Raw genomic sequence first — 26,887 nt, 5'->3', positions numbered from 1 at the left:
TGGGAGGCCACAGGGAGGAAGGGAAGGCGGAAACACCATGATGGCCACTTCCCCCTAAATTGTCAGGATCCACTTCAGAGTCACTGCAACCTGAAACAGGGATTCTCCACACACCTCCACACGGCCAGCAGTGCAGTAATCTGTTTTAACGAAATAAGTCGGAAACACAAATCAGGCCGATGTGTTGAATCAAGGTGGTGTGCGCTGCGTATTTACAGCTCCGTCCACAGAGGACTCCTGACACACGCTACCAGCTCCTACAGCCACTTTATTAAATGGAATAAATAACACCGTGCAAGATGGCAAAACTTCACCAGACGGGTCTGGGGTTCTCCCAACTCAATACTCTGTTTTCCTGCAAGGTCTCTGCTGGAATAAAAACATGGTCCAGATGAAAAAGGACTGGTGTCCGGCTGAGCAGATGGGGACGGACTGGTGTGTCCGGCTGAGCAGATGGGGACGGACTGGTGTGTCCGCTGAGCAGATGGGGACGGACTGGTGTGTCCGGCTGAGCAGATGGGGACGGACTGGTGTGTCCGGCTGAGCAGATGGGGACGGACTGGTGTGTCCGGCTGAGCAGATGGGGACGGACTGGTGTGTCCGGCTGAGCAGATGGGGACGGACTGGTGTGTCCGGCTGAGCAGATGGGGACGGACTGTGTGTCCGGCTGAGCAGATGGGGACGGACTGGTGTGTCTGGTTGAGCAGATGGGGACGGACTGGTGTGTCTGGTTGAGCAGATGGGGACGGACTGGTGTCCGGCTTAGCTAACAGGTGGGTGGAAGTGAACCATGCTCAGAACGATGCCGCGTCCTCCCGCCAGCGACTATCCCAAGCCCACCTGGCCGTCAGGTAGCAGATCCTCACCTGCCCCGAGAGGCGCCTTCCCCAGGGGCACACCCAGTGCTGGGCAAGCTTTCAGGGAAGGCTTGCGGGACCCAAAGACAGAGGACATAGGAGCGTGTCAGGGGACAGAGAGGTGAACAGCGGCCAAGGGAGAGGGAAAGATGGAGACAGGAACTATCAGACAGACATGCAGAGGACAGAAAGAAAACCAAGGGAAAAGGAGACGGGAAACGAAAAGAAAAACCAGGTGGAGACAGCAGGGAGAGTGGGAGGCGGGGGGCTGGGGGAAGCACCTGAGCCACGAGGGGTCAGGAGCTCTCCCCAGCTGGGGGGATGGCAGCCCCCCCACCCCCTGACCACGGGGAGAAGAGGAGACGGGACCCTCACAGAAACCAACAGCCAGAAACAGGCGGCATGGACAGGGTCTCCAGCACAGTCCCTTGGCCCTCCACGGGGACATCCCTGGCTTGGGCTGGTGTCCCTGCCCCAGGGGCTCCCTGTGCACAGAGGGCGCAGCCACCGTTGCCACACTGCATGTGTAGCCGCGCCCCAACCTTCCCTGGAGCACGACGCTCCTGCTGGGGCCCCACCTTCACTTTGCAAACGTGCTTAGTTCCCAGAGTTGGGGCCACGTTCTCCCAAACTTGCACTACCTCCATGGGGAGGGACAAGAGCTGGGGGGCCCACAGCAGATGCTCCCCCAAGGCAGGAACCCAGCCCAGGAGCTGCCGGCACCCCCAGCCTCCCGCCCGACTGTCGCTTCAGGGAAAGGCAGGGCAGAGGCTCCACGGGTGACCTGGTCCCGCTGCGGCGGAAGGGCGAAGATGCCTCTCCCAGGCTCCTGGGAGGAGAGGGCTGACGCGGAGGTGCCCTCTCTGATGAGGCAAGGCATCAGGTCATGCTGTCATGTTGCAGGATGTGGTGGTGGCTGCTCCACAGACCCCAGAGAGCAGTGGCACCTGCACAGGCTCAGGGAGCAGCCACGGGCCCAGAAGACCTCTCTGGGATCTGTGCCAGCAGCCGAGACCATGGCTATCTGCATCAACACAGACACGGGCCAGTGCGGCGGGGTCCTGGGGGGAAGTCTGTGGGTGCTGGCGTGCTTCTGGAGGCACCCGGGGGATGGGCAGAGGGGGCTGTGAGGGCTCAGGGGAGGACCAGCCGTGTGAACTCCTGCAGTGAGGACTAGTCAGTGCTGGTAGAGTCCAACCCTGCTCCGGGCTTGCTGGGCCCAACACTCCACATGCCTGATTCTCCTGAAACCCCAGTGCCTGAGGGTGGTCCCAGGCCCACGGTTCACTCTCGCCAAGCGTGGTGGTGAGGGTTCACCACCATAGGTGGTGGACATAGGTGGGACACGGCATAGTCCCAAGGCCCTTTGGCGCGGCCTCCATGTGAGCAAGGGGTAGGGGGTGCATGTGGGCCCCGGGCCTGGACCTGTCATTCTCGCCACACGCCATCCCCAGTGCCTGAGCCTCTGTGCCTGCGCCCCGTCTAAACCACTGAACCATCTGCCAAGCAACTCTCTAGATGCAGTTTGACGACCTCCTCCTCCCATCTTCCCTGATCAGCCGCTGGGACGGCCATGCAGCGCGGCTCCCTGAGACCCTCCGTTACAATCATTTCTCCAGAAACTCAGCTCCTCCTAACATCCTACGTGAATTACGTTTGTTCATTAAATGTCTCCGCCACCCAGCAGCTCAGCTCCAGGGGCCAGAGGCTCTGTCGGACATTCCCTGACACAGGGCCCGGCCTGCTGTGTGTGCTCGGCAGCCTGGCCGGAAGGTGGCTGTGGTCATGCCTGTGAGCCTGGCTCTCCCACTGGTGGACCCAGGTCATCTTATAGCTGGTCACTGGATGTATGAGGAACGGACACAGCGGCCTACAACAGGGCGACAGGCCACACCGACGCCCTCGTCTGCATCTCCATCTCACCACAGTCTCCGCCACCAAGGCCCAGCCCAGACACAATGAGCCCTGAGACCAACGAGCTCACAGAGCTCAGCTGTGCCCACAGACACTGCAGGCCCAGGCCCTCCAAGACGTGGCCTGGCGACGTCACACGCCAGCTTGGTGACCTGGGCATGTCCTTTGACCGCCCCGGGCCTGGGTTTTCTCGTGAGCAAAATTCAGGTCACAACAGCACCCACTCCGCAGGATATGGTGACAGTGAGACTGAGTAGCCAGGTAAAGGGCCAGGCAGAGCGGAACAGCAAGGCACCCGGCGGCGGTGTGTGCCAATGAAGCCAGAAGACCCTGGCACGTATCCCACCACACCCAGGTGGGGCTGTGCTGTGCTCAAGGAGAAGTGGTGCAAACCTCGAGAGGAGAACACGGGCCCTTCAAGCTCTAGGCTGGGAATGGTGTGCTGGGAGCCCCTGGCCTGGGGAGTGTGGACAGGGAGTGTGGACATGGTCTCCGCCCAGGCCCTACGATCCCCAGCTCCTTCCTCCCACTGCACAGGTGAGAGCTGCTCAGAGCTGGACAAGGGAACAGAGTGTCACGGTGGCCCACGGGGCAGGGAAAAGGCAGAAGCCAAGGCTGAGGCCACCTCTCTTGGGAGGACCCTGGAGCCAGGAGAGGGATGCAGGCTGGAGGCTGCAGGAAGGAGGAACACCTCTCCCAGTTTCGCAGCGAGCTGGGCAGCCCTGGGCCTCATGCCCTGCCCGTCAGGCCCCAGCAGAGCCACCCCAGCAGTGGGGACCGGAGCCCGGGCAACAACTCTGAGCACCTGGAGACCAGGTCTCCTCAGCAGATGCCCCTCACAGGGGAAGGACCTTGAGTGCCCCTTTGACAGGCATCATGAGGGGGTCCCAACTCGTCAAAGGGGCACTGTCCGTGTGTCATCTGCCTGCAGGCTGGGGCCACCTGGGACACCCTGACAGCTGAGGACGCTGCAGGTGCCATCATGAGAATTAACATGGATCCACGTGCAGAGGAAGCAGCCCGTGGACACCCTCCCCGATGGACGCCTGCCAGCCGGCAACTAGGAAAGCGGCAACCAGACCTCCAAACCCCCAGGCTCTGCCAAGGCCCACCAGGGAGAAGGCCCACCAAGGGGAAGGCCCACCCAGCAACGTGAGCCCCACACCCACGGCCCCGCACCTCCATCTCAGCGCTGTGGCTGTGCACCTTCTGCACCATATCCTCTGCCTCCCGCATGCGCCGTGTCAGCTGGGGCGAGTACTCGGCCGGAGTCAGCTCGCTGTCGTAGGACCCCAGGATGGCCCGCATGCCGTCCCGCTCCTGTGGACATAGAGGGCAGCTGGTCAGGACCTGGGGCGGGGGATGAGGTAATGATGGAGACGGCTCAGGGAAGGCCCCACGAGAGCTGCGTCACGTGAGAGACTCCCTCGTGAGGACCCAGGCCAGCACCCAGAGCCCACCCACCAAGGTGAAGAGGGCCCCAGAGCTTGGCGCCCCCAGACCTAGTAAATGCCAGCAGCCCCAGCTTCGCCCCGGCTCCCGCTCTGACCATGTCAGGCCTTTACTGTGGCGGGCATGGGCTCCACCTCGTACCAGCAGTACGGCTACGGGGTGTGCTGGGAGCAGCGGCCTCTGCCCCTGTGGACACAGCACACGCAGGGCGAGGGTGCACAGTGGGCAGAAGCCCAGGTTTCCCACCCCAGCCTGTTCTGTTGGGTCTGCATGACTCCTCTAAGTCCCAGTGACACTGGGCCCAGGGGAATGACAGTGTGCAGGCCCAGAGCTGGGTGAGTCCTCCTCTTCCTGGGACCTCTGCCCGGACCTGCCGAGGGAGGAGATACAGTGTGCACCAGAAAGCTGCCTGCCAATGGGACGGGCAACCCATCGCTCATCCAACCACCCAGGGCTCTCGGGAAGGCCAAGTCCTCACTTTTCAGATCTGGGCTTGCGAGCTCCTTATCTTCCCACAGAGCTCCCGGGATGTCTGAGGCTGCATGCAGGCCCCACACAGCAGCCAGGTCCAGCAGACCTCAGCTTCCTGGGACGGCACTGACCACAGTGTCAGGGCTGATTTTGAGCCAGGCAGAAACTCCTGCTCAGTTGTGTCCTGCCTGACACGCTGACAGTGAGGGTCAGCCAATCAGGGGCCCCGGGAGCCGTGTGCTGCCTCTGGACCCTGCGGGAGCCCATGGGTCGCGAACTGAACTGCTAAGACAGTCCCCACAAAGGACATGGCACTGCAGGGAAGCGTGGTCTTCCCTCTGGCCTACCGCTGCCTGCACTCCCTGCCCCAGGTGCGGGCCTCAACCATGGTCCCCAGACCCTTATGGCTTCAGAAGCTGAGTCTGGATGGAGCAGATTCCAGGCGCAGGCTGGGGACCTCCTCCCGCCTGCCTGCCCTGCAGGAGCCCACATGATCAGGGAGCCAGTCCTTCAGACACACAGATGTGCTGGAGGGCAGCTTCCAGATCTTCACAGGCAGGCCTGGGAATCTGCCCTTCTAACAGGTGCCCCAGGGACATCTAACTGATGCCCTCAGTAGCCTCTGCTGGGGCTCTGCCCCATTCTTGAGAGAGGATGCTGGAGTAGCAGAGCCCAGGAAGAAGCAGACAGGTAGCTACAAGATGCAGGTCCAAGCCCTAGCTCTGTCCTGAGGCCAGCTATTCAAGCTCCCTCCCCTAGTCTCAGTTCCTTCGTTGACAAGATAGGAAACAGGGCAGCCATGAAGACTGATGCTATCAGGAATGAACTGTCCAGCCGGCTGCCCTGGAAACAACCGGTGCTCAGAAAGCGAGAGTAAGAACCTCACAAACCCGGCAAATGGTCTCCACTGGCTCATGCCCCTTCCCAACATACATGCTGGGCAAAGGGCCAATGCTCCAGCCCAGCCCCGCACCACCACACTGTGTCACAACCAGCGTGCTCCCCACCAGGTGAGGGCAGGGGAGCTGTGGGGACTGCCCCCACCAGTACTGGCCGAAAAGGCAAATTCATGGCCCTGATAGAGACTGGCTCAATCAGGCAGCCTGGGGAGCAAGACCCCCATCCAGAAACGGAGTCCACAAAACTACCAGGGTCCTTTCCATGCCACCTCCTGAGTCTGCACATACACAAGCTGAGCCCCTGCCCAGGCCCCGCCCTGCTCCCAGGAGAGACTGACCCAGTGCTCCCCAGCACTGAGGACTGCCTGAGTCCCTGCCAGGCCCTCTGTCCATCCCCCAGAGGTGAAGAGGGCGAGGCTGCGGGGGCTGAGGAAACCCCAGCCTGCTCTCTCAGAAGCCCCTGGAGCTCAGGCCGCCACATCTGGGGCTCTCCTGCCATCTCCTGAGCCGGGGACACAGGTGCCACCCTGGTGTGTACTCCATAATTAGTTGATGACAAAAAATTCAAAATTCAATAAGTGAGAAATTAAAGTTACAAATCCAACTGGAACAGGTCACATATCTGTGGAAAATTTGTTTGCACAGGGAGGTTTATCGCGTGTCATAATCTTATTGAAATCCTATATCTTCCCATTGACTTTTATCGTTTCAAGCCAGTTACCGGAGTTGTCAGTACCAACGTGCAGACGCCGCGCAAGGCCAGGGCGGGGGACTTCCCTTGGTAAACAAGCTGTAATCGTCTCCTTTATTGATCGGTAAATCTCCGAGAGCTTCCCTTCGTGACGGCTCTCTCCAGCATAACTCCAGGCTAGCACTGGCTGGCACAGAGAAAAGTATTAGAAAGTTTGTTGCTTGTACCCTTCCAAGAAACTGTTTTGTCACCGGGAGTGAAAGAGCAGGCACGGTGTGGGTGACTTGCTATGGCTTTTTAACAGCTGACTCCACTTGTGGGCAAATCTGCTTCATTTCCACCTCAACAAATGTGGTGATTAACTGCTGAACAAACAGGAGGCTGGTGGTGCTGACAGGGCCTCCCAGACTCATTCAAGAAGCACCTAGCAGAGTTACACTGTCCACAGGCTGCTCCTCCTTGGGTACAGAGATGTCCTGGTTCTAAGGAATAGAATGTGCTCATCATGCAACAAACGGCCACATGAAGAGAATGTGAGCAGTCAGCATCACCCGGCAGAAGTCAGCTGAGGACGGGACCTCGGCACCCTGGATACACCGGCCAACCGGGGCCGGGAGGAGTGTCAGTAGAGGGCGGCTCCGCCCTGGCCTGGATTATCGGGCTGCTCACCCAGGGAGGCTGCAGGAAGGATCTGGGCGCCCTGGGAGGCAGCGGTGGGGAAGGGCACTCCAATCAGAGGGAACCGCGTGAGCAGGTGCCCAGAGGACCCTTGCGAAAAGAGCGACAGAGATAATGACGCTCATCCCCTCATCAGCGGGTGCTCCAGCGCGCTAATTACCACGGAGCTTTTGAGTACAGGCCCCAAGCACACCGACAATTCTCACGGGATGACAGATCCCCAAAGAGGCTGAGAACGCCACAGCGGGGGCAGGGCACCTGGGCAGCAGGGGCTAAGACAGCAGGCAGAACAGGGCCCAGTGCCCTTGGAGGAAGAAACCTAGGGCACAGCCTTGGGCCTGGGCTTGGGAAGGGCAGGGGAGAGCAGAGCAGCGAGGCCAGGAAGCCGAGACAGAGACCAGGGCTGCCGTGGCGAGAGCACCCGCAGGAGTGGGAGACTGCAGGAGGCCAGCCCTGTTGGAGGTGCTGCGGGCGGGGGGGATGCGGATGGAGGCACCGCAGGGGGCAGAGACCAGCCCCGTGGCCCCCAAGCAGCGGTCACTTGAGGTGTGCATCCCCAGGCCAGCTCCCAAGTCAAACCCAACACACACACCCAACACAGCCCACATCCTACCAGGACACTAACTAGCTGTGTGACCTTGGGAAAAATAATGAGCCTCTCTGAGTCTCAGGACACTCAACCATAAAGGAGAGGGCAGAGAGCACCTTAGGCTCACTGTGAAGTTCAAATGCAGCACGGCACAGAAAACCAGGCACTCAGAACCTGCATACACGGGCTATGAATGCACGGCAGCCACGGTCGTCACTGATGTCCTCACTGCCGTCCACCTGGTTCTTCCACTATGACTGCACCTGCTCGTGAAAGAGGACCAGGAGAGCAGGCAGGCGGGGCAGGCATCGCCTGCTCAAAGGGGACAGCCTCTGGCCATGGCCACGCCTGGTGAGGCAGGCGCCCAGCACTGCCTAAGCCCACACCATGGGCACAGAGGGCTTCCCCCCTGGGAGTCAGCGGCAGCCTGAAGGGGCTGTGAGAGGCAGACAGGCGGCTTCACACGCACAGACCCCTCTTCAGAACCCCTGAACCAACCCCCACTTTCCAGAGAAGCCCAGAGCTGAGATGAGTACCTCGTGGCCCCTCCAATGAAGCAGCAGCCCCTCACCCATCTTCTTCCTCCCTCACCCAGCCTCCGCCGCCCACTCCCACCCGGCCTCCACGGCCAGCGCTGTGGGGCCTGCCTCCCTCCCTCCGCCCCCTCTAGCCCAAGGCCGAGGCTGTTCTGCAAGGGCTCCAAGAGTGCTCTGCACATGCGACATTCTCTGCAGGGCCTCTTCCCAAGCCTATCCCACCTCAGCTCAGCCACCTCCACCCAACTCTTAGTCACTCCACAACTTCTCCTTTTTTTAGAAAAGGAAATGTATGATCATAAATAGCTGAAAAGTCCTGTTCTAATTACCTCTCCTGATGCATGGAGTCACCACAAGAAACTGAATAGATTCAGGCGGGAATGCGTGCTGCAGACGCGGCTCTGCCCACCGACACCAGCACCCTCTCCTCGCTGCCGCCCGCCTCCCCAGAGTCCTCCTCGCTGCCGCCCGCCTCCCCAAAGTCTTCTGCCCACTCTTCCCCCAGACCCCCAGTCACCAGCCTGGACAGGTCTGCTGTGACCCCAGCAGCAAGATCGCCCCAGACCAGGAGAAGGCCCTGGTGGGAGGGAGGCTGGGAGAGGCAGGAGACCTCTCTCTGAACCCCTCATCCTGGCTAGTTATTTCCCAAATGAGCAGGACTCCGGCATCTGTGGGGTCCATCAAGAACATGATGACAGGCGAAAGTGGCAGTAACAAGCGCCTCAAGGGACCCACCCTGGTCAGATGGTCCTGAGCTCCAATCTCACACAGACCAGCTGTGTGCCCTTGGACAAGGGACCTAACCTCTCTGAACCCACCCTGCTTGTACAAAATGGGGACATGACTACCCCAAAGGGTGCTTAAAAGGTGCACCAGGATTAATAAGTACATGGAAACAGCACTCGTCAACAGGAAGGGCAGCAGGGAGGGTCACCTGCAGCCACAGAGGTTGGGGGTGAGGGTCGAGCTGGCTGGCCCAGCCCCAGCCACCCCCCACGCAAGGCCACGCCTTGCCACCCCCCACGCAAGGCCACGCCTTGACACGGTGCTGAGTGCACAGGAGGCGGCGTCCCTGTGCTCGGCCCACACCTGCTCCCGGGCCGGATGCCCTGGCCGCCCCCAACCAACCCCAGAACGCTTTGTCTCCTGTCTGTCCCGCGCTTCTCTTTCCTGGGCCTGCTGCCCCTGAACAAGGTTTTTTTTCTGACAACTGACTGTTTTCAATTATGATTCACTCAGGCAGATTTTAATTGGTGACATCAGCACAGCATGCTAATGCTACATATGACTTAAGCACACGTTACCTCATTTGATCTTCAAAACTACCAGGCAGGCATGGGGCTGAGGGAGGAGGACTCAGTGGCCGCGAGCTGTTGTGTCTGCCCTGCCGCTGAGACCACGGAGGGGCAGAGCCCCAGCCAGTGCTGCAAACAGGGGAGCCGCCCAGGCTGCAGCCCTGCAGTCATGGGGTCAGCCCCCAGCCCAGGGAAGCAGCGCCATGGACGGTCTCACTGGTGAGACCACTGGAAGTAGCTCTCCATGACTGGGGGCACTAACCCCCGCTTTGGGCAGCTGGAAGGAGGAACCCATGAGGCCCGAGATTGCTATCCACAGCCCCAACGTGACCCTGGCACTCCCATCAAGGCGGGCACCCAGACCTGGACCTGGCACCATGCGGCCCCACCCTCGCCCTCCTGCAGCTCTAACCCTGCAGTTCCCAGCAGCCTTCAGAGGCCAGCATGCCATGGGCACAGGGCAGCTGTGAGATCGAGCCGCAGGGGGACGCCTGGCCCTGACATCATGGGAACAAGCTAGAGCAGAACACCATGAGGACCCCGCCTCAGCGAGAGCAAAGCCAGTTCCCTGGGGTCCTCTCTCACCTGCCCGGGCTGCCCAGGTACCTGGAGTCTAGGGGCCTCCTGGGAGGGAGGCTGACCCGGTGGCTGCGGGCAGAGACAAAGGAAAGAAAACATCGGACAGACTTCAGGCTCTGGTTAGAAACATGTGCAAGACAGGAGAAACTTCATCTGAGACGACAGCCTAAGTAAAAAGAATACCTTTTTTTTTTTAAGACAAGGTCTTGCTCTGTCATCTAGGCTACAGTGCAGTGGCACAATCTCAAGAATGAAGAATTTAGAAGAAAATGTATTAATTTAATGCTTAGAGTAGAAAGACTAAAACTGAAAATAGCAAGCTAAGTAACCAACATAAAAAATGAAAAAAATAAAACAACATACGCAGAAAGTATAGGAATAAAAATAAAGATGAGAGCATAAATGAGTAAATGTAAAAACAGGTCCACAGAAACTTCCCATACTAAAATGCACCGAGGAGAAAGCAATGAAAACAAAAGAAGAGGCGATCTAAGAGCAGTGGGATGACCGTGAAGGTGGAACCTACTCACAACAGGAAAACCAGGAGAGGAGAGAACACAGGAAGTATCTGCTGTGATAATGGCCGAGATTTGTCAAAACTAAATCCCAGATCCAGGAAGCTCAGAGAACATCAAGCAGGAAAAATACCAAAAACTTCACACTTAGCCATATCATATCCAACTGCAGAAAATGAGACACTCTGAGCAGAGGGAGCCCTACATTACCAACCAAGAGAGTAAGAAACGGATCAGACCTCCCAACCGAAGCCACTCAAGCAGCAGACAGGGGACGGAGGTATCCAAGTATTGAAACAAAACAGCACCAGCCTGGAATTCTGCATCCAGCAAGATGATCTTCCATAAGGAAAGGAGAAAGAAAAACTCTCAGCGGGGCACAGTGGCTCATGCTTGTAATCTCAGCACTTTGGGAGGCCGAGGCAGGCAGATGGTCTGGCGTCAGAGGAGTCTGAGACCATCCTGGACAATGTGGCAAAACCTCGTCTCTACTGAAAGTACAGTAATTAGCTGGGCTTGGTAATGGGTGCCTGTAATCCCAGCTACTTGGGAGGCTAAGGCAGGAGAATCGCTTGAACCCAGGAAGCGGAGGCTGCAGTGAGCCAATATCGCACCACTGCACTCCAGCCTGGTCAACACAGCGAGACTCTGTCTCAAACAAACAAACAAACAAAAAACACTCTCTTAGACAGGCAAAAACGGGGGGAGATTCGTCATTGGCAGCCCTGGCCCCTGTAAGCAGTGTAAGGTAGATCCTCCAGAGAAGCCAGTGAGAGATCAGAAGCTCAGATCTATGTGGAAAGATAGAGCAGATAAGTAACAAATAAAGGAAAAACAAAATCTATTTTATCATTTTTTTTTGAGACAGAGTCTCACTCTGTTGCCCAGGCTGGAGTGCAGTGGTGTGATCATAGCTCACTGCAACCTCTGCCTCTCGGGCTCAAGTGATCCTCCCACCTCAGCCTCCCAAGTTGCTGGGACTGCAGGTGTGGGCCGCTGAGCCTAGCTTACTTTCCTTAGTCTTGTTCATCTAATGGACAACTGTTTAAAGTATAAGAGCAGCAATGTGTCGACTGACGACGGCGCAGGGATAGGTGAAATGAGGCAGCAGGTGGCACGGGAGGCGAGGGGAACGGGCGTGCTCTGCGGGAGGCGCCCACACTGCCTGTGACCCGGTCAAAGGCCATCTGACCATGGGCTTAGATTCATGCTAAATGTATGCTGCAAACTCTAGGGTAATTCTGTGCTTGGCTCATGCCTGTAATCCCAGCACTTCGGGAGGCTGAGGCAGGTGGATCACCTGAGGTCAGGAGTTCAAGACCAGCCTGGCCAACATGGCGAGAGACCCTGTCTCTACTAAAAATACAAAAATCAGCTGGGTGTGGTGCAAGATCACATCACTGCAATTCAGCATGGGCAAAAAGAGCAAAACTCCATCTCAGAAAAAATAAAAAATAAAAATAATTCTGTGCTAACAGAATTAAAAAAGTAAATCATATAACATGCCCAGTTAAAACCAAACAAAGCAGATAAAGAAGAGAAGATTTTTAAAAAAGAAAGAACAACTGCCCCAATAAAAAAGAGTAACAAACATGGCAGGTATTAAACAAACTGTATCAATGATCATTTTGAATGTGAATGATCTAAACACACCAATTAAAAGACGGTCAAGATAGATTAAAAAAACAAGACCCAATTATATGCTGTCTATAAAGAACCCACTTAAAATATAAACACACTTTGAAAGGAAAGGAAGAAAGTTGTACCACACTAAGCCCACACAAAAGAACGGTGGAGCAGCTTGATCAATCTCAGGCAGAACAAGGAAACTATCGGGCATGAAAAATGGCACTCCATACGAATAAAAAGATCATTTCTCCAAGGAGACATGCCCACCCTTAACACGCATGTACTTAACAACAGTGTGTCAAAACGCGCAAGGAAAAACCTGGAAGAACTACAGGGAGAAACGGCTCCGTTCACTGTTACAGCTGGAGGCTTCAACACCCTCTTATCAGAAACGGACAGACCCCGCAGGCAGAAAATCAGTAAGGACACAGCGGAACTCAACAGCATCATCAATCAACTGGGTCTAATTGACAATGACAGAATACTTCATCAGCAGCAGAATACACATTCCTCTCAAACTCACGTGGAAAATTTACCTAGACAGACCACATTTGGGCCATAAAACACACCTAAAGAAATTAAAAAGAATAGGCCGGGCGCAGTGGCTCAAGCCTGTAATCCCAGCACTTTGGGAGGCCGAGATGGGCGGATCACGAGGTCAGGAGATCCAGACCATCCTGGCTAACACGGTGAAACCCCGTCTCTACTAAAAAAAAATACAAAAAAACTAGCCGAGTGAGGTGGCGGGCGCCTGTAGTCCCAGCTACTTGGGAGGCTGAGGCAGGAGAATGGCGTAAACCCGGGAGGCGGAGCTTGCAGTGAGCCGAGATCCAGCCACTGCACTCCAGCCTGGGTGACAAAGCGAGACTCCGTCTCAAAAAAAAAAAGAATAGTTTGAACAAGAAAATGAAAATACAACCTATCAAAATTGTAAGATGAAACAAAAGCCATGCTTAGAGGAAAATTTATAGCATTGAATGTAAATGTTAGAAAAAAAGAAAGATCTAAAATCCGTCATCTAAGTTTCCCATTAGGAAACTAAAAAGAACAACAATGTAAGCCTAAGGTAAGAAGAAAAAATAAAAATTGGCCAGGTGGGTGGCTCACGCCTGTAATTCTAGCACTTTGGGAGGCTAAGGTGGGCGGATCACGAGGTCAGGAGTTTGAGACCAGCCTGGCCAACATGGTTAAACCCCATCTCTACCAAAAATACAAAAATTAGCTGGGTGTGGTGACGTGCACCTGCTATCCCAGCTACTCGGAAGGCTGAAGCAGGAGAATCACTTGAACCTGGGAGGTGGAGGTTGCAGTGGGCTAAGATCGCACCACTGAACTCTAGCCTGGGCGACAGAACAAGACTCCATCTCAAAAAAAAAAAAAAGAAAAGAAATAATAAAAATTACAACAAAAAACAATGAAGCTGAAAACAGGAACTCCATAGAGAAAAACCAACAAAACAAAAAAGCTGGTTCTTTAAAATTGATAAATCTGTAGCCAGGTTAACCAACATTTTAAAAAAAAGGGAAGACACAAATTATTAACATCAGAAGTGAAAGAGAAGCCATCACTACTAATCCTACAGACATCTAAAGGGCAATAAAGAAACATTATGAACAAGTCTATGCCCAGAAATTTGATAACTTAGATGAAATGGACCAATTCCTTGAAGGACACAAACCACCAAAACTCACATGAGGAGGAAGACATCACCTGAATCGGTCTTTCTAAGGGCCCACCCCCCCCCCAGTTTGCTTTCTCGTTCCTGACTGAGACACACAGAGGGCCTTCACCAGCACGTGAGCCAGGCAGCTGCATACTTCCCCTGTGGGTGTGAGCATCCCATCATTGCCTGAAACACAGAAAGACCAGCATGTTGCTATCATTTCCTTCAACTCCCACATAAACTCCACAGCGCAAGCGCTCCCTGGAGACATACTCAGGTCTCGCTGTGGTCACAGGAAGCTGTTGCCCCTCTGTAAGCAAGTTCCCCAATAAACGCTTTGAATGACCGCTCAGTGTTTAGTGCTTCTCTCTCTGGAATCCCAGCCAGCCCCATCTCAGGCGGGTTTGTGGCTGTCCCTTGTGGGAACGCCTACAGTCACTTTGGGGACAACCCTAGCCCTGTGTTCAGCCAGAAAAAAAACAGGCTGTATCTATGAAAGAAACCAAATTGATCATCAATAACCTCCCAAAAAGGAAAGCACCAGAACTAGATGGCTTCACTGATGAATTCTACCAACTACTTCAATGAGAAATGATACAATTTTCCAAAATCTCTTCCAGAGAACAGAAGCGAAACATAACATTAGGAACTTATCAAAATCCATAGAAAGATACATACCATACAAAGAGTAAACTTTAATGTAAACTATGGGCTTTAGTTAAAAATAATATATCAGTACTGGTTCATGAACTGTAACAAATGTACCGCAGAAATGTAAGACTTCAATAACAGACAAAACTGTGCTGTCAAAGGAATCATGAGAGCTCTATGCTGTCTTCTCAGTTTTTCTGTAAACCTTAAACTCTCTGGAAAACAAACTTTATTAATTAAAAAATTATAGATCTAGGGGAACATTTCAACAACACTTCTCCTGCCAAAAAGACAACAATCAAAAGAGCTAGGGAAGAGGAGAAGAGAGGAAGACAGATTAGCTTAAAAGAAGCAACAGTGAGACTGACAGCTCATTTCTGAGCAGAACCAATGGGAATCAAAAGATAGTGGTATGATAGGTTCAAAGGGTTGTAGGCTGGCGGGTGGGACAGGCATTGATAACCTATGATTTTATACCTAGCAACACTGTTCTTCAAAAATAAAAGTGAATCAAACATGTTCTTCCCCCCAAGAAAATCAGGTAATTCCTCAGCATGAAATCTGTATCAAAGGAAACAAGGGGTATTTTGCAGACAGAGGAAAAATGATCACAGATGGGTGCTTACAGATACAGGTGGCAATACAGAGGAATAAAAAGGGTTAGAAATATGTCCATATAAGTGAATATATAAAAACGGTATATTTTCAAACACATAAGTGTATGAATCAAGTACTTTACACCAATAGCCTATGAATGGAGCAAATGGAAACAGAAGAAAGGATTTTAAGAGGCTTGAACTGTCTAGAAGGAAAAGAAGTATTACTTTTATTAGATTTTGGTAAAGTAAATAATTACAGTCTATCTTATAACCACCAACATAGCCACTAAAATGACAAAAAAGCATATGGCCGGGCGCGGGGGCTCAGGCCTGTAATCCCAGCACTTTGGGAGGCCGAGACAGGTGGATCACAAGGTCAGGAGATCGTGACCATCCTGGCGAACACAGTGAAACCCCGTCTCTACTAAAAATACACAGAAAAAAAATTGGCTGGGCATGGTGGCGGGCGCCTGTAGTCCCCGCTACTCGGGAGGCTGAGGCAGGAGAATGGCGTGAACCCGGGAGGCGGAGCTTGCAGTGAGCTGAGATCCGGCCACTACACTCCAGCCCGGGTGACAGAGCAAGACTCCATCTCACACACACACACACACACACACACACACACAAAGCATACATAATAAGATAATGATAACAAAGAAAATATTTATTCTACAATTAAGATTCTCTTTTTAAAAAGAAATAGAAACTAAAGGCAATTAATTATTAAGATAGTTAATCTCAATGCAAATGTATCATTAACTACATCAGTTACAACTAGATTAAATATTTCGACTAAGAAATGATTTTTAGGCTGAATATAAATACTATATATTTCCAGTATACTACATTTATAATGAAACAATTCAAAAATGCTCAAAATGGAAAGTGAAAAAGCAAAAGGTGTCGATACTATTAAACACTGGAAGCTGATATACCCATATTAATATCCCACAAAGGAGATTTAAAAATCAAAACAATCCACAGAGATAAAGAATGTCTCATAATAACAAAAGGCAAAATTCACCAGGAAGATAATTCACAATTTATATGTGCCTAATAAAACAGCATCCAAAGACATACTGCAATAATTGACAAAATTAAAAGCAGAAATAGACAAAACTCACAATCATAATGGGAAATTTCAATACAATCCTTGTAGGAGCTGAGAAAAAACATCATTAAAGAAATGTGAAGAATATGATTAACAAATGAGATGTAGCTATTTGCAAAACACTGCACTCAACAACTGCACAATGCATACTATTTTCAAGTGTGTATGGGCCATTTCCAAAACTGACTTCCAATGGAGCCATAAAGCACTTCTTGGTAAGTTTTATGGGACTGGGGTCATGCAGAGGATAGTCTCTGAGCACAGGGAGATAAGGCTAGAAATCAATAAGATACCTGAAAATCACCAAATGTTGGGAATTTGAGAAATTTATTTCTGAATAACCTATTGGTCAAAATAAAAATCACAATGGAAATTGATAAATGGTTTGAACCTAATGATAAGGAAAAACAACACATCAAAATGTCTGGTACGCAACTAAATTGACAACCTTAAATGCATATACTGTAAGATAAGAAAGGATAACTATCAATTATCTACATATACAACTCAAAAAGTTAGAATAACATCAAATTAGACTCAAAGAAAGAAGTAACAAAACAAATTAATGAAATAGAATACACATGGGAAAGAATCAATAAAGCCAAAGGATGGTTCCTCCAAATGACTAAAAAAACTGACCAACGCTTGATGAGACAGAGTAAAAAGAATAAACAAGCAAATAACAATATTGAAAAAGACATAACTAGAGATCAAAAAATATTAAAAACATGGCAATACACAACTTTACACAAACGAAGTTTAAAGTTTTGATAAAATGAAGTTTTCAAAGTTAAAAACTAACTTTTACCATAACCAAATAAAGAAGAAAAAGAAAATCTGATGTTTCAAAGCTATTAAAAGAAATCAAGCCCAAATTTAAAATCTTCTAAACAAGAAGCCCCCAGGCCCGGATGCTTTCACTGGCACACTCTACCAAAGCTGTTAAGAAGAAATATCACCAACCTTATAGAACGATTACAGAAACAACCGAACAGAACTTGCTAACATTTTCTGAGGCCAGAGAAGCCATGACATCAAAACTTGAAAAGGACATTCTGAGAAATGAAAATTAATGACCTTTCTCTCCAATAAATGCAGATGCAAAATCCCTAATTAACGTATTGGCAAACCAAATAAAGCATTACACACAGAGCATCACCCATAGGCCATGCTCATTTATTCCTGGAAAGTAAGTTTGGTTTAACATTTAAAATCAATTAATTTAATGCGCATTAACAAAATTGAGAAGAAAATCAAATGATCATCTCAATATTTGCAGAAAAGGCATCTGATTAAAATTCAACATGAATTCACGATAAAAATTATGAAACAAAACAAAAGCAAAACCCTCTTAGCAAATGAGGAATAGAGAGAACTTTAATCTGAAAAGGATTTCCTTACTAAAGTCATCAGCATGATCTTTAACAGTGAAATGCTGAAAGCTTTTCTTCTGAGGATGCAGAACAAACACCAGCTATCAGCATGTCTGTTCAAAACAGCACTGGCGACGCTAAGCTGCAGATCAGACAAAAGCGGCATGAAAGGTATGAAGATCGAGAAAACAATGAACGCTATTATGAAATCACCCGATTATGAACACAGAAAAGTCAATATAATCTACAAACAAAGTATTAAAATAAGTAGATTTCCAGCTGCATCATTCTCAGCAAACTATCGCAAGAACAGAAAACCAAACACCACATGTTCTTACTCATAGGTGGGAACTGAACAATGAGAACACTTGGACTCGGGAAGGGGAACATCACACACCGGGGCCTATTATGGGGGGGGGGAGGGGGGAGGGGGGAGGGATTACACTGGGAGTTATACCTGATGTAAATGACGAGTTGATGGGTGCTGACGAGTTGATGGGTGCAGCACACCAACATGGCACAAGTATACATATGTAACAAACCTACACATTATGCACATGTACCCTAGAACTTAAAGTATAATAATAAAAAAAAAGAAAGAAAAAAATAGAAAATAAGTAGATTTAGCAATGCTGTGGAACCAAAATCAAGAATCAAAGTTCAACTAGATTTCTACATATAAACACAAACATTATTATTCATAAAAAACAAAACCTATGATATGCCCACCCAGAAAACATTATGAAACAATTTTGAGAGAAAATAAGTATGATCTAAACACATGTTAGCATATAGTACATCCATGGAGTAGAAGATTCAATATTGGGCAGATGTCATCTAATCAACGCATTCTCGATAAAAACTCTAGCAAGTCTGCTGGTGAGACCGACAGGAGGCTGAGCTGTAAAATCTACGCGAAGAGGCGGAGGGCCACGCAGAGCCAGGGCAGCCGTGACACAGACAAGCAGAGAGGGCCACCAATCCATCAGGTGACGAGACTCTAACAGTCTCAGGAATGGAGACTTGTGGTTTTGCCAAAAGGAGATGAACACACCAATGATACAAATACAGATTCCAGAAACAGTCAATACAGACAGAGCCAGTTCACGTGAAGCTGTAACCAGCACCGTGGCACAAGGGGGAGGAGCAGCTTTGCAGTAAGTGGTGCTGAGTCCAGTGGATACCCACGTTGGCAAGAAAAATGAAAAAAAAAAAAAATGAAGCTTCACACAGTGCAACAAGGCTGCGCAGGCAACAAGGCTGTGCAGTGCCACCATCAGTGTGAAGAAGCAAAGCCATCAAGAAGACAAGAGTGAAACCCTGGAACAGCCTAGAGGGTGGCAGAGCTTTCTTAAACAGGACACACACAAATCACAACCACAAAGGGAGGTGAAGATTGATAAATTAGATCTCATTAAAATTAAGAATTTCTGTTGAGTTAGAAAGAGTGAAAAGCTGCTACGGAATGGGAGGAGACATTTGCAGTACAAATACCTAACAAAAGATGATATATTCTCCCATTCTGTAGTGTTACTCACAATAGCCAAGAAATAAAGAAATTCAAATGCCCATTCACAGAAGAATAAAAAAAAATTATGTGATACCCTCATAAGATGGAAATGAAATAACTGCACACAGCAACAGAAACCAAACACAAAAGATTACATACTGCATGGCTCCATTTTACAACATTTTAAAATGGGCAAAACTAATCAGCGTGTTGGAATCGGCCAGGTGGGGCTCTGGGGGAGGTGGAGGAGCAGGCGGGTGGACTTGGGGGCCCTGGTGACACCGTGTTCCCAACCGTGGAGCTGAGACATGGATGGGCTGGTCTCATCATCGCCCCCTACGTCATACTCTCAGGACAGAGCACTTTCTGTATGTTTGTTATACTCTAATAAAAAGATTAAAAAGGAATAATTTTTTTTTTTTTTAAACGAAACTCCGTAATTTGAAGAGTGTGGCTGTGGTTCTAAGTCCCATTTACAAACAGCTCAGGGCAAACACACTCAGATAGAATCCTGAGCCCGGCTCGGCCTCCAGAGGCCCAGAGGCCCGACTTCCCCGCCGTGGGAGCTGGTGGCAGGCCCAGCGCACTCTGCATGACACACCCACGGCAGCAGAAGAGAAGGAGCCCAGGAAGTTTCTAGGCAAGAGAGTGATTGATAGAGGGTAATTTGAGGTTAATGTGCGAGTTGTGATTACAGTGCAATGAGAGAGGGGAAGAAAGAAAAGATGGAGCCGAACAGATGTAAAAATCCAAGGAACAGAAACAAGATCATCCCCAGCACCCAGACATGAGTGCCGGGAGAAAGGGCTCCAGAAAGGGCAGATGCCGGCTGTCCCCTCCTGCACGGTCCTGTGGACGCTGGGCTCGCCGCATCCATGGAGCAGATGGAAATCGAGCCTTTGGCCCAAGCTGCTCCCTGTGTAATTCCAGCCTCATGTCTGCAGGGCACCCCTGGCTGGCAGAGAGGGCCCCAGAAAGGTGGAACCCAGTGCTGTGTACAGGTGTGCGACCGCTGCGCCCCGCCCCACGCTCCATGGAAGGTCCACAGGCAGCCTGAGGAGGCTCCCCCAGCCCGTAGTGAAGCCCGGGGTGGAGGTCACAAAGTTTGAGGAGTCATCTAAACTCATTACCTCGTTAATGGGGTAAAACGGCCAGTTCAATGGATGGTGAACTAGAGGGTGATTGTATGAATTAGAGGGTGATTGTAACAGAATGCAATTCTACTATTAACAATTTCCGTATAGCAACTCGAAGAAAGCGCTGACAAAGTGTCACCAAATGCATTTCTTGCTTCACTTCTTTCATGAGCAGATAAGGCTAATTCACTTGCTTATGCTAATTAGAGCCTGTTACATGCGGGCCCCAGAACAGCCTTGATGTGCAGAGGCCCCTGGGTGAGCCAGGGCACCAGCGACAGGTGGCCGGACCCCGCAGGAGCAGAACCTGCCCATCTGCGCTTGATGAAAACGCCTCCAAAACAAACCAGACGCCGCCCCAGCAGAGGACACTGAGAATGAGGAGAAACTGTCGCCTTTCCCAGTGAAAGGGTTCTCTGTAATGGGCACCGAAGACCAGGTTCTGAAGGGCAATACCACAGGTCAGCGAGGGTTTCTGGGGCCCCTGGGAGGCACCCTGCTGTCAGATGCGTTTCTGTCCTCCTCAGCCCCCAACCTGCGCCTGGTGCTCTCAGCCACCCCGCTTGGCACTTGATGATACCACGTCTCTCCCTCATTCTCATTCCACCCTCTCTGTTCTTCATTTTTGCCTCCTTTAAGTTCCACAAGCCTCATTACAAGGTTATCTTATCTGACCAATAAACCTGGTTTACTGTTGACAAAGCTCTATTTCTGCTGAGTGACTGGATTTGGAGGAGCCCCCAGGAGAAAACACGGTCCCCAGCCTTCAGCAGCATCTTCCCTCCAGCAACCAGCTGTGCATTCTCCATGAACTGCACCTATGCGAGCTCTCCCGAAGGCAGCAGGAGGCTGAACACCAGGCCGCTCAGAGAGGAGGCACGGGGTCCTCTCCCACTGCTCACCCCTCTGCCTGTAGCTGCACCAGGTGCACAGAGCACGCTCCCTGCCCTGCCCCACAGCTGTCTCGGGGTGACCTCAGGCAGCTCCTCCTCTGGCTTCCCCCCGTCACACCCTCCCCACCGGCCTCCACCACCCACACATAGCTGGAGAGGGGAGGGGAAAAGCCGCTGCTCTGGGCTCCCCACCAGCAAGCCTGGTTCTTGCAATTTCAACCTCTGATAAAAAGCTCTACAACACCTATTGCAGGAAAGAGTGGAATCAATTACGATTTCCTGAGGCAATTTTACTTACATTTCACACTGCTCTATGACAAACTCCACTTCATTTGTGTTCGTTGTATAAATGCATCCCCCAGCATCCACCTGAACCAGCACCAGCCTTGTTACAGCAGCTCCTCACACCTACGCTCTGATGATGTGGGTGCCACTCACAGCTGGGAGGGCACGGGGACCATCCTGACGGGAAGCCATACTCAAGCCACAGTGGCTGCAGACGGCCCCTCACCAGGGAGGAGGACGTGACCCTCGTGAGGTCCAGCTAGGATGCCTGACCCACGGGGATGTGGGGCCTGAGACAGGCCCTGTGCTGCGTGGCTCTAGTTTCAGTGCAGTTTATTTGACAGGACACAGGGAGAAAGGAAAGCAGAGCAACGCGGGAGACAGACAGCACAGTGAAGTCACAGCCCTGGCGCCACCACCTAGCCTGAGCAGACGGGTCCCTTTCCTCTCTAGGTCTCTAGCGTTTCCGATCAGCAAAACAGGGAATTAGATAGGCTTGGTCTTTTACAGTTCAAAAACCTTACAATGCTGCAAAGTCTAGGCGCCCTTCTCCACCGACAGGCAGCAGGCAGCCAGTGCCCAGGGTGACAGGCACACTCCAGGCCTTGTGCCAAGGGGTTTCCATGCATCAGCTCCCTGACGCCTCATTCACGTGAGACGCCCAGCCCCAGTCCCTGCCCAGTGCCTGGAACAGAACAGGTGCTCAGGAACTATGTGTTCAATTAAAAACTCAATGAGTGAAACCAACAGCAGATCAGTCCTCAGAACCTCCTGAGACAGGCTGCAGTCCGCGCTCCCTTTCAGATGAGGACGAGGCTCCAGGTGAAGGCGCGCCCCAGGTCTCTCCTCGGAACCTCCTGAGACAGGCTGGAGTCCACGCTCCCTTTCAGATGAGGACGAGGCTCCAGGTGAAGGCACGCCCCAGGTCTCTCCTCGGAACCTCCTCCTGAGACAGGCTGCAGTCCGCGCTCCCTTTCAGATGAGGATGAGGATCCAGGTGAAGGCGCGCGCCCCAGGTCTCTTCTCGGAAACTCCTCCTGAGACAGGCTGGAGTCCGCGCTCCCTTTCGGATGAGGACGAGGCTCCACGTGAAGGCGCGTGCCCCAGATCTCTAGCTTATGTGAAGCCAACCCTGGGCTCTTGGCCATCATGCTAATGGGCAGGTGGGAAAGCACTTCCCCAGCACTGGGCTCTAAGAGCTACCTAAAGACCCCGGGCAGCAGTGATCCCGCTAGTCCTGAAAAGATTCAGGGCACATCCATGGTCACGGGAACGCCATTACCCAAACAGCTCTGACGTCAGGGTCCTTCCTCAACTGAAAGCTCATCTCAGCTGGGGAGAGTTGGCCTTCCCTTTGTCTCCTTCAGAGCTGTGCTGGGCTGAATGGGGCCAGAAATCAGCATGAGGAGGATTCAAACAAGATGATTTGCCCACGGGAGCACCAGGCTCGAGGGACCCTGTGCTGCTTCCTGGCATTTTGAGTTCACGCCCAGGGCTGTGGGCTCCCACTCAGGGTCAGGCCAGCTCCTAGCAAGTGGTGAGGGGGGTGGCACCGCCCTGCTCTCCCGGAACTCAGCCTGGCAAGGTAGGCAGATGTGAGCATTGTAAAAACAGGCGAGGCTGGGCAGGGCACTCAGGGAGCCCCACACCAGGAAGAAGACTCCGCACAGAGGGAGAGTGTGCATGGGGCAGGGGGGCAAGGCGCCTCCGCAGAAAGACACGGAGCAGGCACCGGCTGAGAAGACGCCCCCCGCCCACTGTATCACACGTCTACCACCTTCTCGGGGTACAGCAGCGTGGGCTGAGGACGCCTGGCTGACACGGCCACTGACTGGACGCGATAAACAGACACAGAACTCCGAGAGCTCACGCTCCCAGCTCAGCACCTCACTCATACACTCGCCAGCCAGGCACCACATGCCAGGCCCTGTGCTGGCCAGGAGGTGGGCCCTTCGATCATGCCATTCTCAGAGGCAGCCTGGGTGCCAGAGGTGTGAGTAACGCGCCCCGCGGCACAGAGCGCGTAGGTGTGGACCCAATTTGAACCAGCCCAGAAGACCCTGTCACCCCTGCCCTCGCCTGCTTCACAGCACTAGAACTAAAGGAAACCAGATGGATACTCCATGGAGCAAGGCCCTGAAAGGCTGTGGGCACCAAAGCAGTGGAAGGAATGACAGAGAAAGACCAGCACACTTCGCCACACCAACACCTCCGCGGGTCCCAAAACGCCACTTAAAAACACAAAAGGTAAAAGATAAACTGGGGAAAATGTGCCATAAATACATGAACACCTTTTACAAATCAATAGGAAAATCATTAACACAGTAATAGAAAACCAGGAAAAATCAACAGACAATCAACAGAAGAAAGGTAACTGACAAACACGAAATTCATTAAGACCCGTTCTTCACCTGGAGTGGCAAGAAGTACAATGCTAACACCCAGCACGAGTGAGGACGTGAGGGCTGCACGCCACGCCTGCTGGGACAGCAGCCACAGGCGCTTCTGGAAAATGAGTCGGCAACACCGACCAAGGGTCCTGAAGGTGTTCACACCCTTCCACTCAGTAACACTTGCCTAAAAAGAAATCAGACTGTGGTGGCTCACACCTGCAATCCCGGCCCTGTGGGAGGCTGAGGCAGGAGAACCACCCGAGACCAGGAAGTAGAGACCAGCCTGGGCAACATGGTGAGACCCCGTCTCTAAAAAAATAAAAATTTTTTAATTAGCCAAGTGTGGTGGCATGCACCTATAGTCCCAGCTACTGGGGAGGCTCAGGCAGGAGGATATATTGAGCCTAGGAGTTCAACACTGCAGTCGGCCAAGAGGGCACCACCACACTCCAGCCTGGGCGACAGAGCAAGACCCTGTGTCTAAACAAATAAATAAACAATAAATGAATCAGATATGTGGAAACAGCTGAGTCCAAGGATGTTGCACACATTAGCAATAACAATGAAAAAATTAAAAACAAAGCTAAATTTCCAATAGTTTTTTTTTTTTTTTGGAGACAGAGTCTTGCTCTGTCACCCAGGCTGGAGTGCAATGGTGCGATCTCAGCTCACAGCAACCTCTGCCTCCCAGGTTCAAGCGATCCTCCTGCCTCAGCCTCCTGAGCAGGTGGGATTACAGGCACACGCCGCCATGCCTGGCTAATTTTTTGTATTTTAGTAGAGACAGGGCTTCACCGTGTTGCCCAGGCTGGTCCGAACCCTTGGGCTCAGGCAATCTGCCCTCCTCGGCCTTCCGAAGTGCTAGGATTACAGGCGTGAGCCACCGTGCCCGGCCAAGAGTTTACTTTTGGTATGTCTATACAAAGAAACATTGTACAGCCAAAAAAGATTTTATTTTCAAGGAATGTTTAATGGCACAGGCACTGGCTGCAATAAAATGTGACAAGTGCAGAAGCACACAGGGCTGCCAGCTCTGCCACAGCAGTCCCCACACTCGGCTGTCCCTACCGCACCTGAACATGGGGGTGTCCGTGAGCGCTTACTGGTTGGCTGACAGACTGGCTGAGTGAATGAACAGGGGAGGAAAGGAGAGAAGGGAGACGTGGAGATGAAATGCACGCCATGTTCTTGGTGCTACCTCTGGGTGCAGGGGTCAAGGTCTTTTTCAATGGCCTCTTCATACTTTTTGATCAGTTCCCAAACTATGCACACGTCCAGTGCTATAGTCAAAGAGGGCTGCGTGTTGTAAGAGTCCAGTGGTCACAGAATAGACACTCATCTACTCCGCAGACCCAACCCGGGGCCCAGCAGCACAGGGGACCACAAGTCCACACTGGGGCTGGCCCCACGGAGCCGGGAGCTCAGGGAGGGACACGAAATCCACAGGCAAGCCAACAACAGATGCCTCATTTCTGAGTAAAGAAATGCCAGACATGATGTGGGAGAAAACAGGAAACCAGGCAGCGCAGAGGGGCCACATGACCCCACAGACAACCCCAGGGACACGCAGACCACACACAGTCCAAGGACATGCTGAGAAATGCAAGCCGGAGTCCAGGCTCCCAGGCGTGAGCGTGGGAGTGCCGACAAGTCGGGACAGGGGAGGACGATGCGTTCGTTCCTGCACCACCTTCCAGCGGGGAACCAGAGCTGCAGCCTGAATCCCTTATGGTTGGCTCAGAGTCCTCTTGGGATGACGTGTCTAGTGTGAGGAGGACAATCCATCCAGTTGTGAGTTTGGGCTCTTCTTACACACAAAGGCCAATATATCAAAATTAAATTCCACGGAAGCTCAGGCTATCACTGGAGAGCATTGCCCACAGCTCCACGCATTGGTAAATCTAAGGCCTGAATCTACTGCGGGTCCTCTTTTAAACAGAAGACAGGAGGAAGAGCTTACCCCTAAAGACAACCCAGCAACCTGCCTGTCCCACCTCCCCAAGGCCAGGGCTCCTGATGGGAAGTGCTATGAGGACTCAACAGCCCTAGCAGAACAGGGAGCCCGAGGAAGTGTCACAAATGACACTGGGTACCTAGAATCCTAAGAACTAGGCTGTCTACAGATGGAGACCAACCAGGTGGGAGGTGGTCAGCTGGATCCCACCAAGGCCACTCACACCCACCCACACGCACGAGCCACGCTCCGCCTCCCGAAAGCTCCTCCCACAGCTCCTCCGGCAGCACGAGCTTCCGCACACCCACCCACACGCACGAGCGGCGCTTCAGCTGCCATATGCTTCTCCCACTACAGCTCCCCCACAGCATGAGCTTCCGCACACCCACGCACGTGCACAAGCCGTGCTCCACCTGCCGAACCCCACAGCTCCGCCCACAGCACAAGCTTCCGCGCACCCATCCAGGCGCAGGAGCCGTGCTCTACCTGCCGCATGCTCCTCCCACAGCTCTTTCCATAGTACGGGCTTCCGCGCACCCACCCAGGCGCAGGAGCCGTGCTCTACCTGCCGCACGCTCCTCCCATAGCTCCTCCCGCAGTACAGGCTTCCCCACACCCACCCACGCGCAGGAGCTGTGCTCTACCTGCCGCACGCTTGCCCCACAGCTCCTTCCGCAGCACGAGCTTCCCCGCACCCACCAAGGTGTCCAGCCATGCACCAAACGTGGATCAGACCCGGGTACACATCAGATCTCACCAGCTCCAGTGCCTTCTGCCAGGCGGAAATTGCGGCTCCTTCTTATAGACTCTCTTTTTTTTTTTTTTTTTAGAATGGGTTTACATTTAGAAGAATGGAGAAGATGGTAGAGACTTTCCACATATTCCACACCCAAGTGCCCCACTGTTAACATCTTACACGAGTACAGTGTGCTGGCCCCCATGAGGAGCCAGCATGGACCCAGGCCCGCCTTGCTCTCCTGGACCACACAGATACTGTGCTGCTTACAAATGGAAGGTTTGTGGCCGTCCTGCCTTGGGCGAGACCCTCGGCGCCATGTTCCCAACAGCATGTACTCCCTTCACAGCTCTGTCACCTTTGGACATCCTCACGGCATTTCAGACATTTTATCACTGTTACATCTGTTGTGGTCTGCAACGGGTGATCTCCGAGGTCATCCTCACGGCGTTTCAGACATTTATCACTGTTACATCTT

General features: G+C 52.2%; 1 protein-coding gene across 7 annotated transcripts in view; it reads right to left on the bottom strand.

The window, feature by feature from the left end:
- The window catches only part of MAD1L1 (mitotic arrest deficient 1 like 1), a 412,429-nt gene that overhangs the window by 193,226 nt on the left and 192,316 nt on the right, over window positions 1–26,887 (bottom strand). For all 7 annotated transcript variants that reach the window (XM_033193959.1, XM_033193957.1, XM_033193958.1 and 4 more), the window contains one exon: window positions 3,951–4,091. In XM_033193959.1, the coding sequence (XP_033049850.1) occupies window positions 3,951–4,091 (141 nt within the window). The remainder of the gene's footprint in view (window positions 1–3,950; window positions 4,092–26,887) is intronic.

This window comes from Trachypithecus francoisi, unplaced genomic scaffold (assembly GCF_009764315.1).
Source record: "Trachypithecus francoisi isolate TF-2019V2 unplaced genomic scaffold, Tfra_2.0 Lachesis_group4, whole genome shotgun sequence".
Lineage (NCBI taxonomy): Eukaryota > Metazoa > Chordata > Mammalia > Primates > Cercopithecidae > Trachypithecus > Trachypithecus francoisi.
Note: the sequence above shows the minus strand (reverse complement) of the source record. Positions and strands in the feature narration are given on the sequence as shown.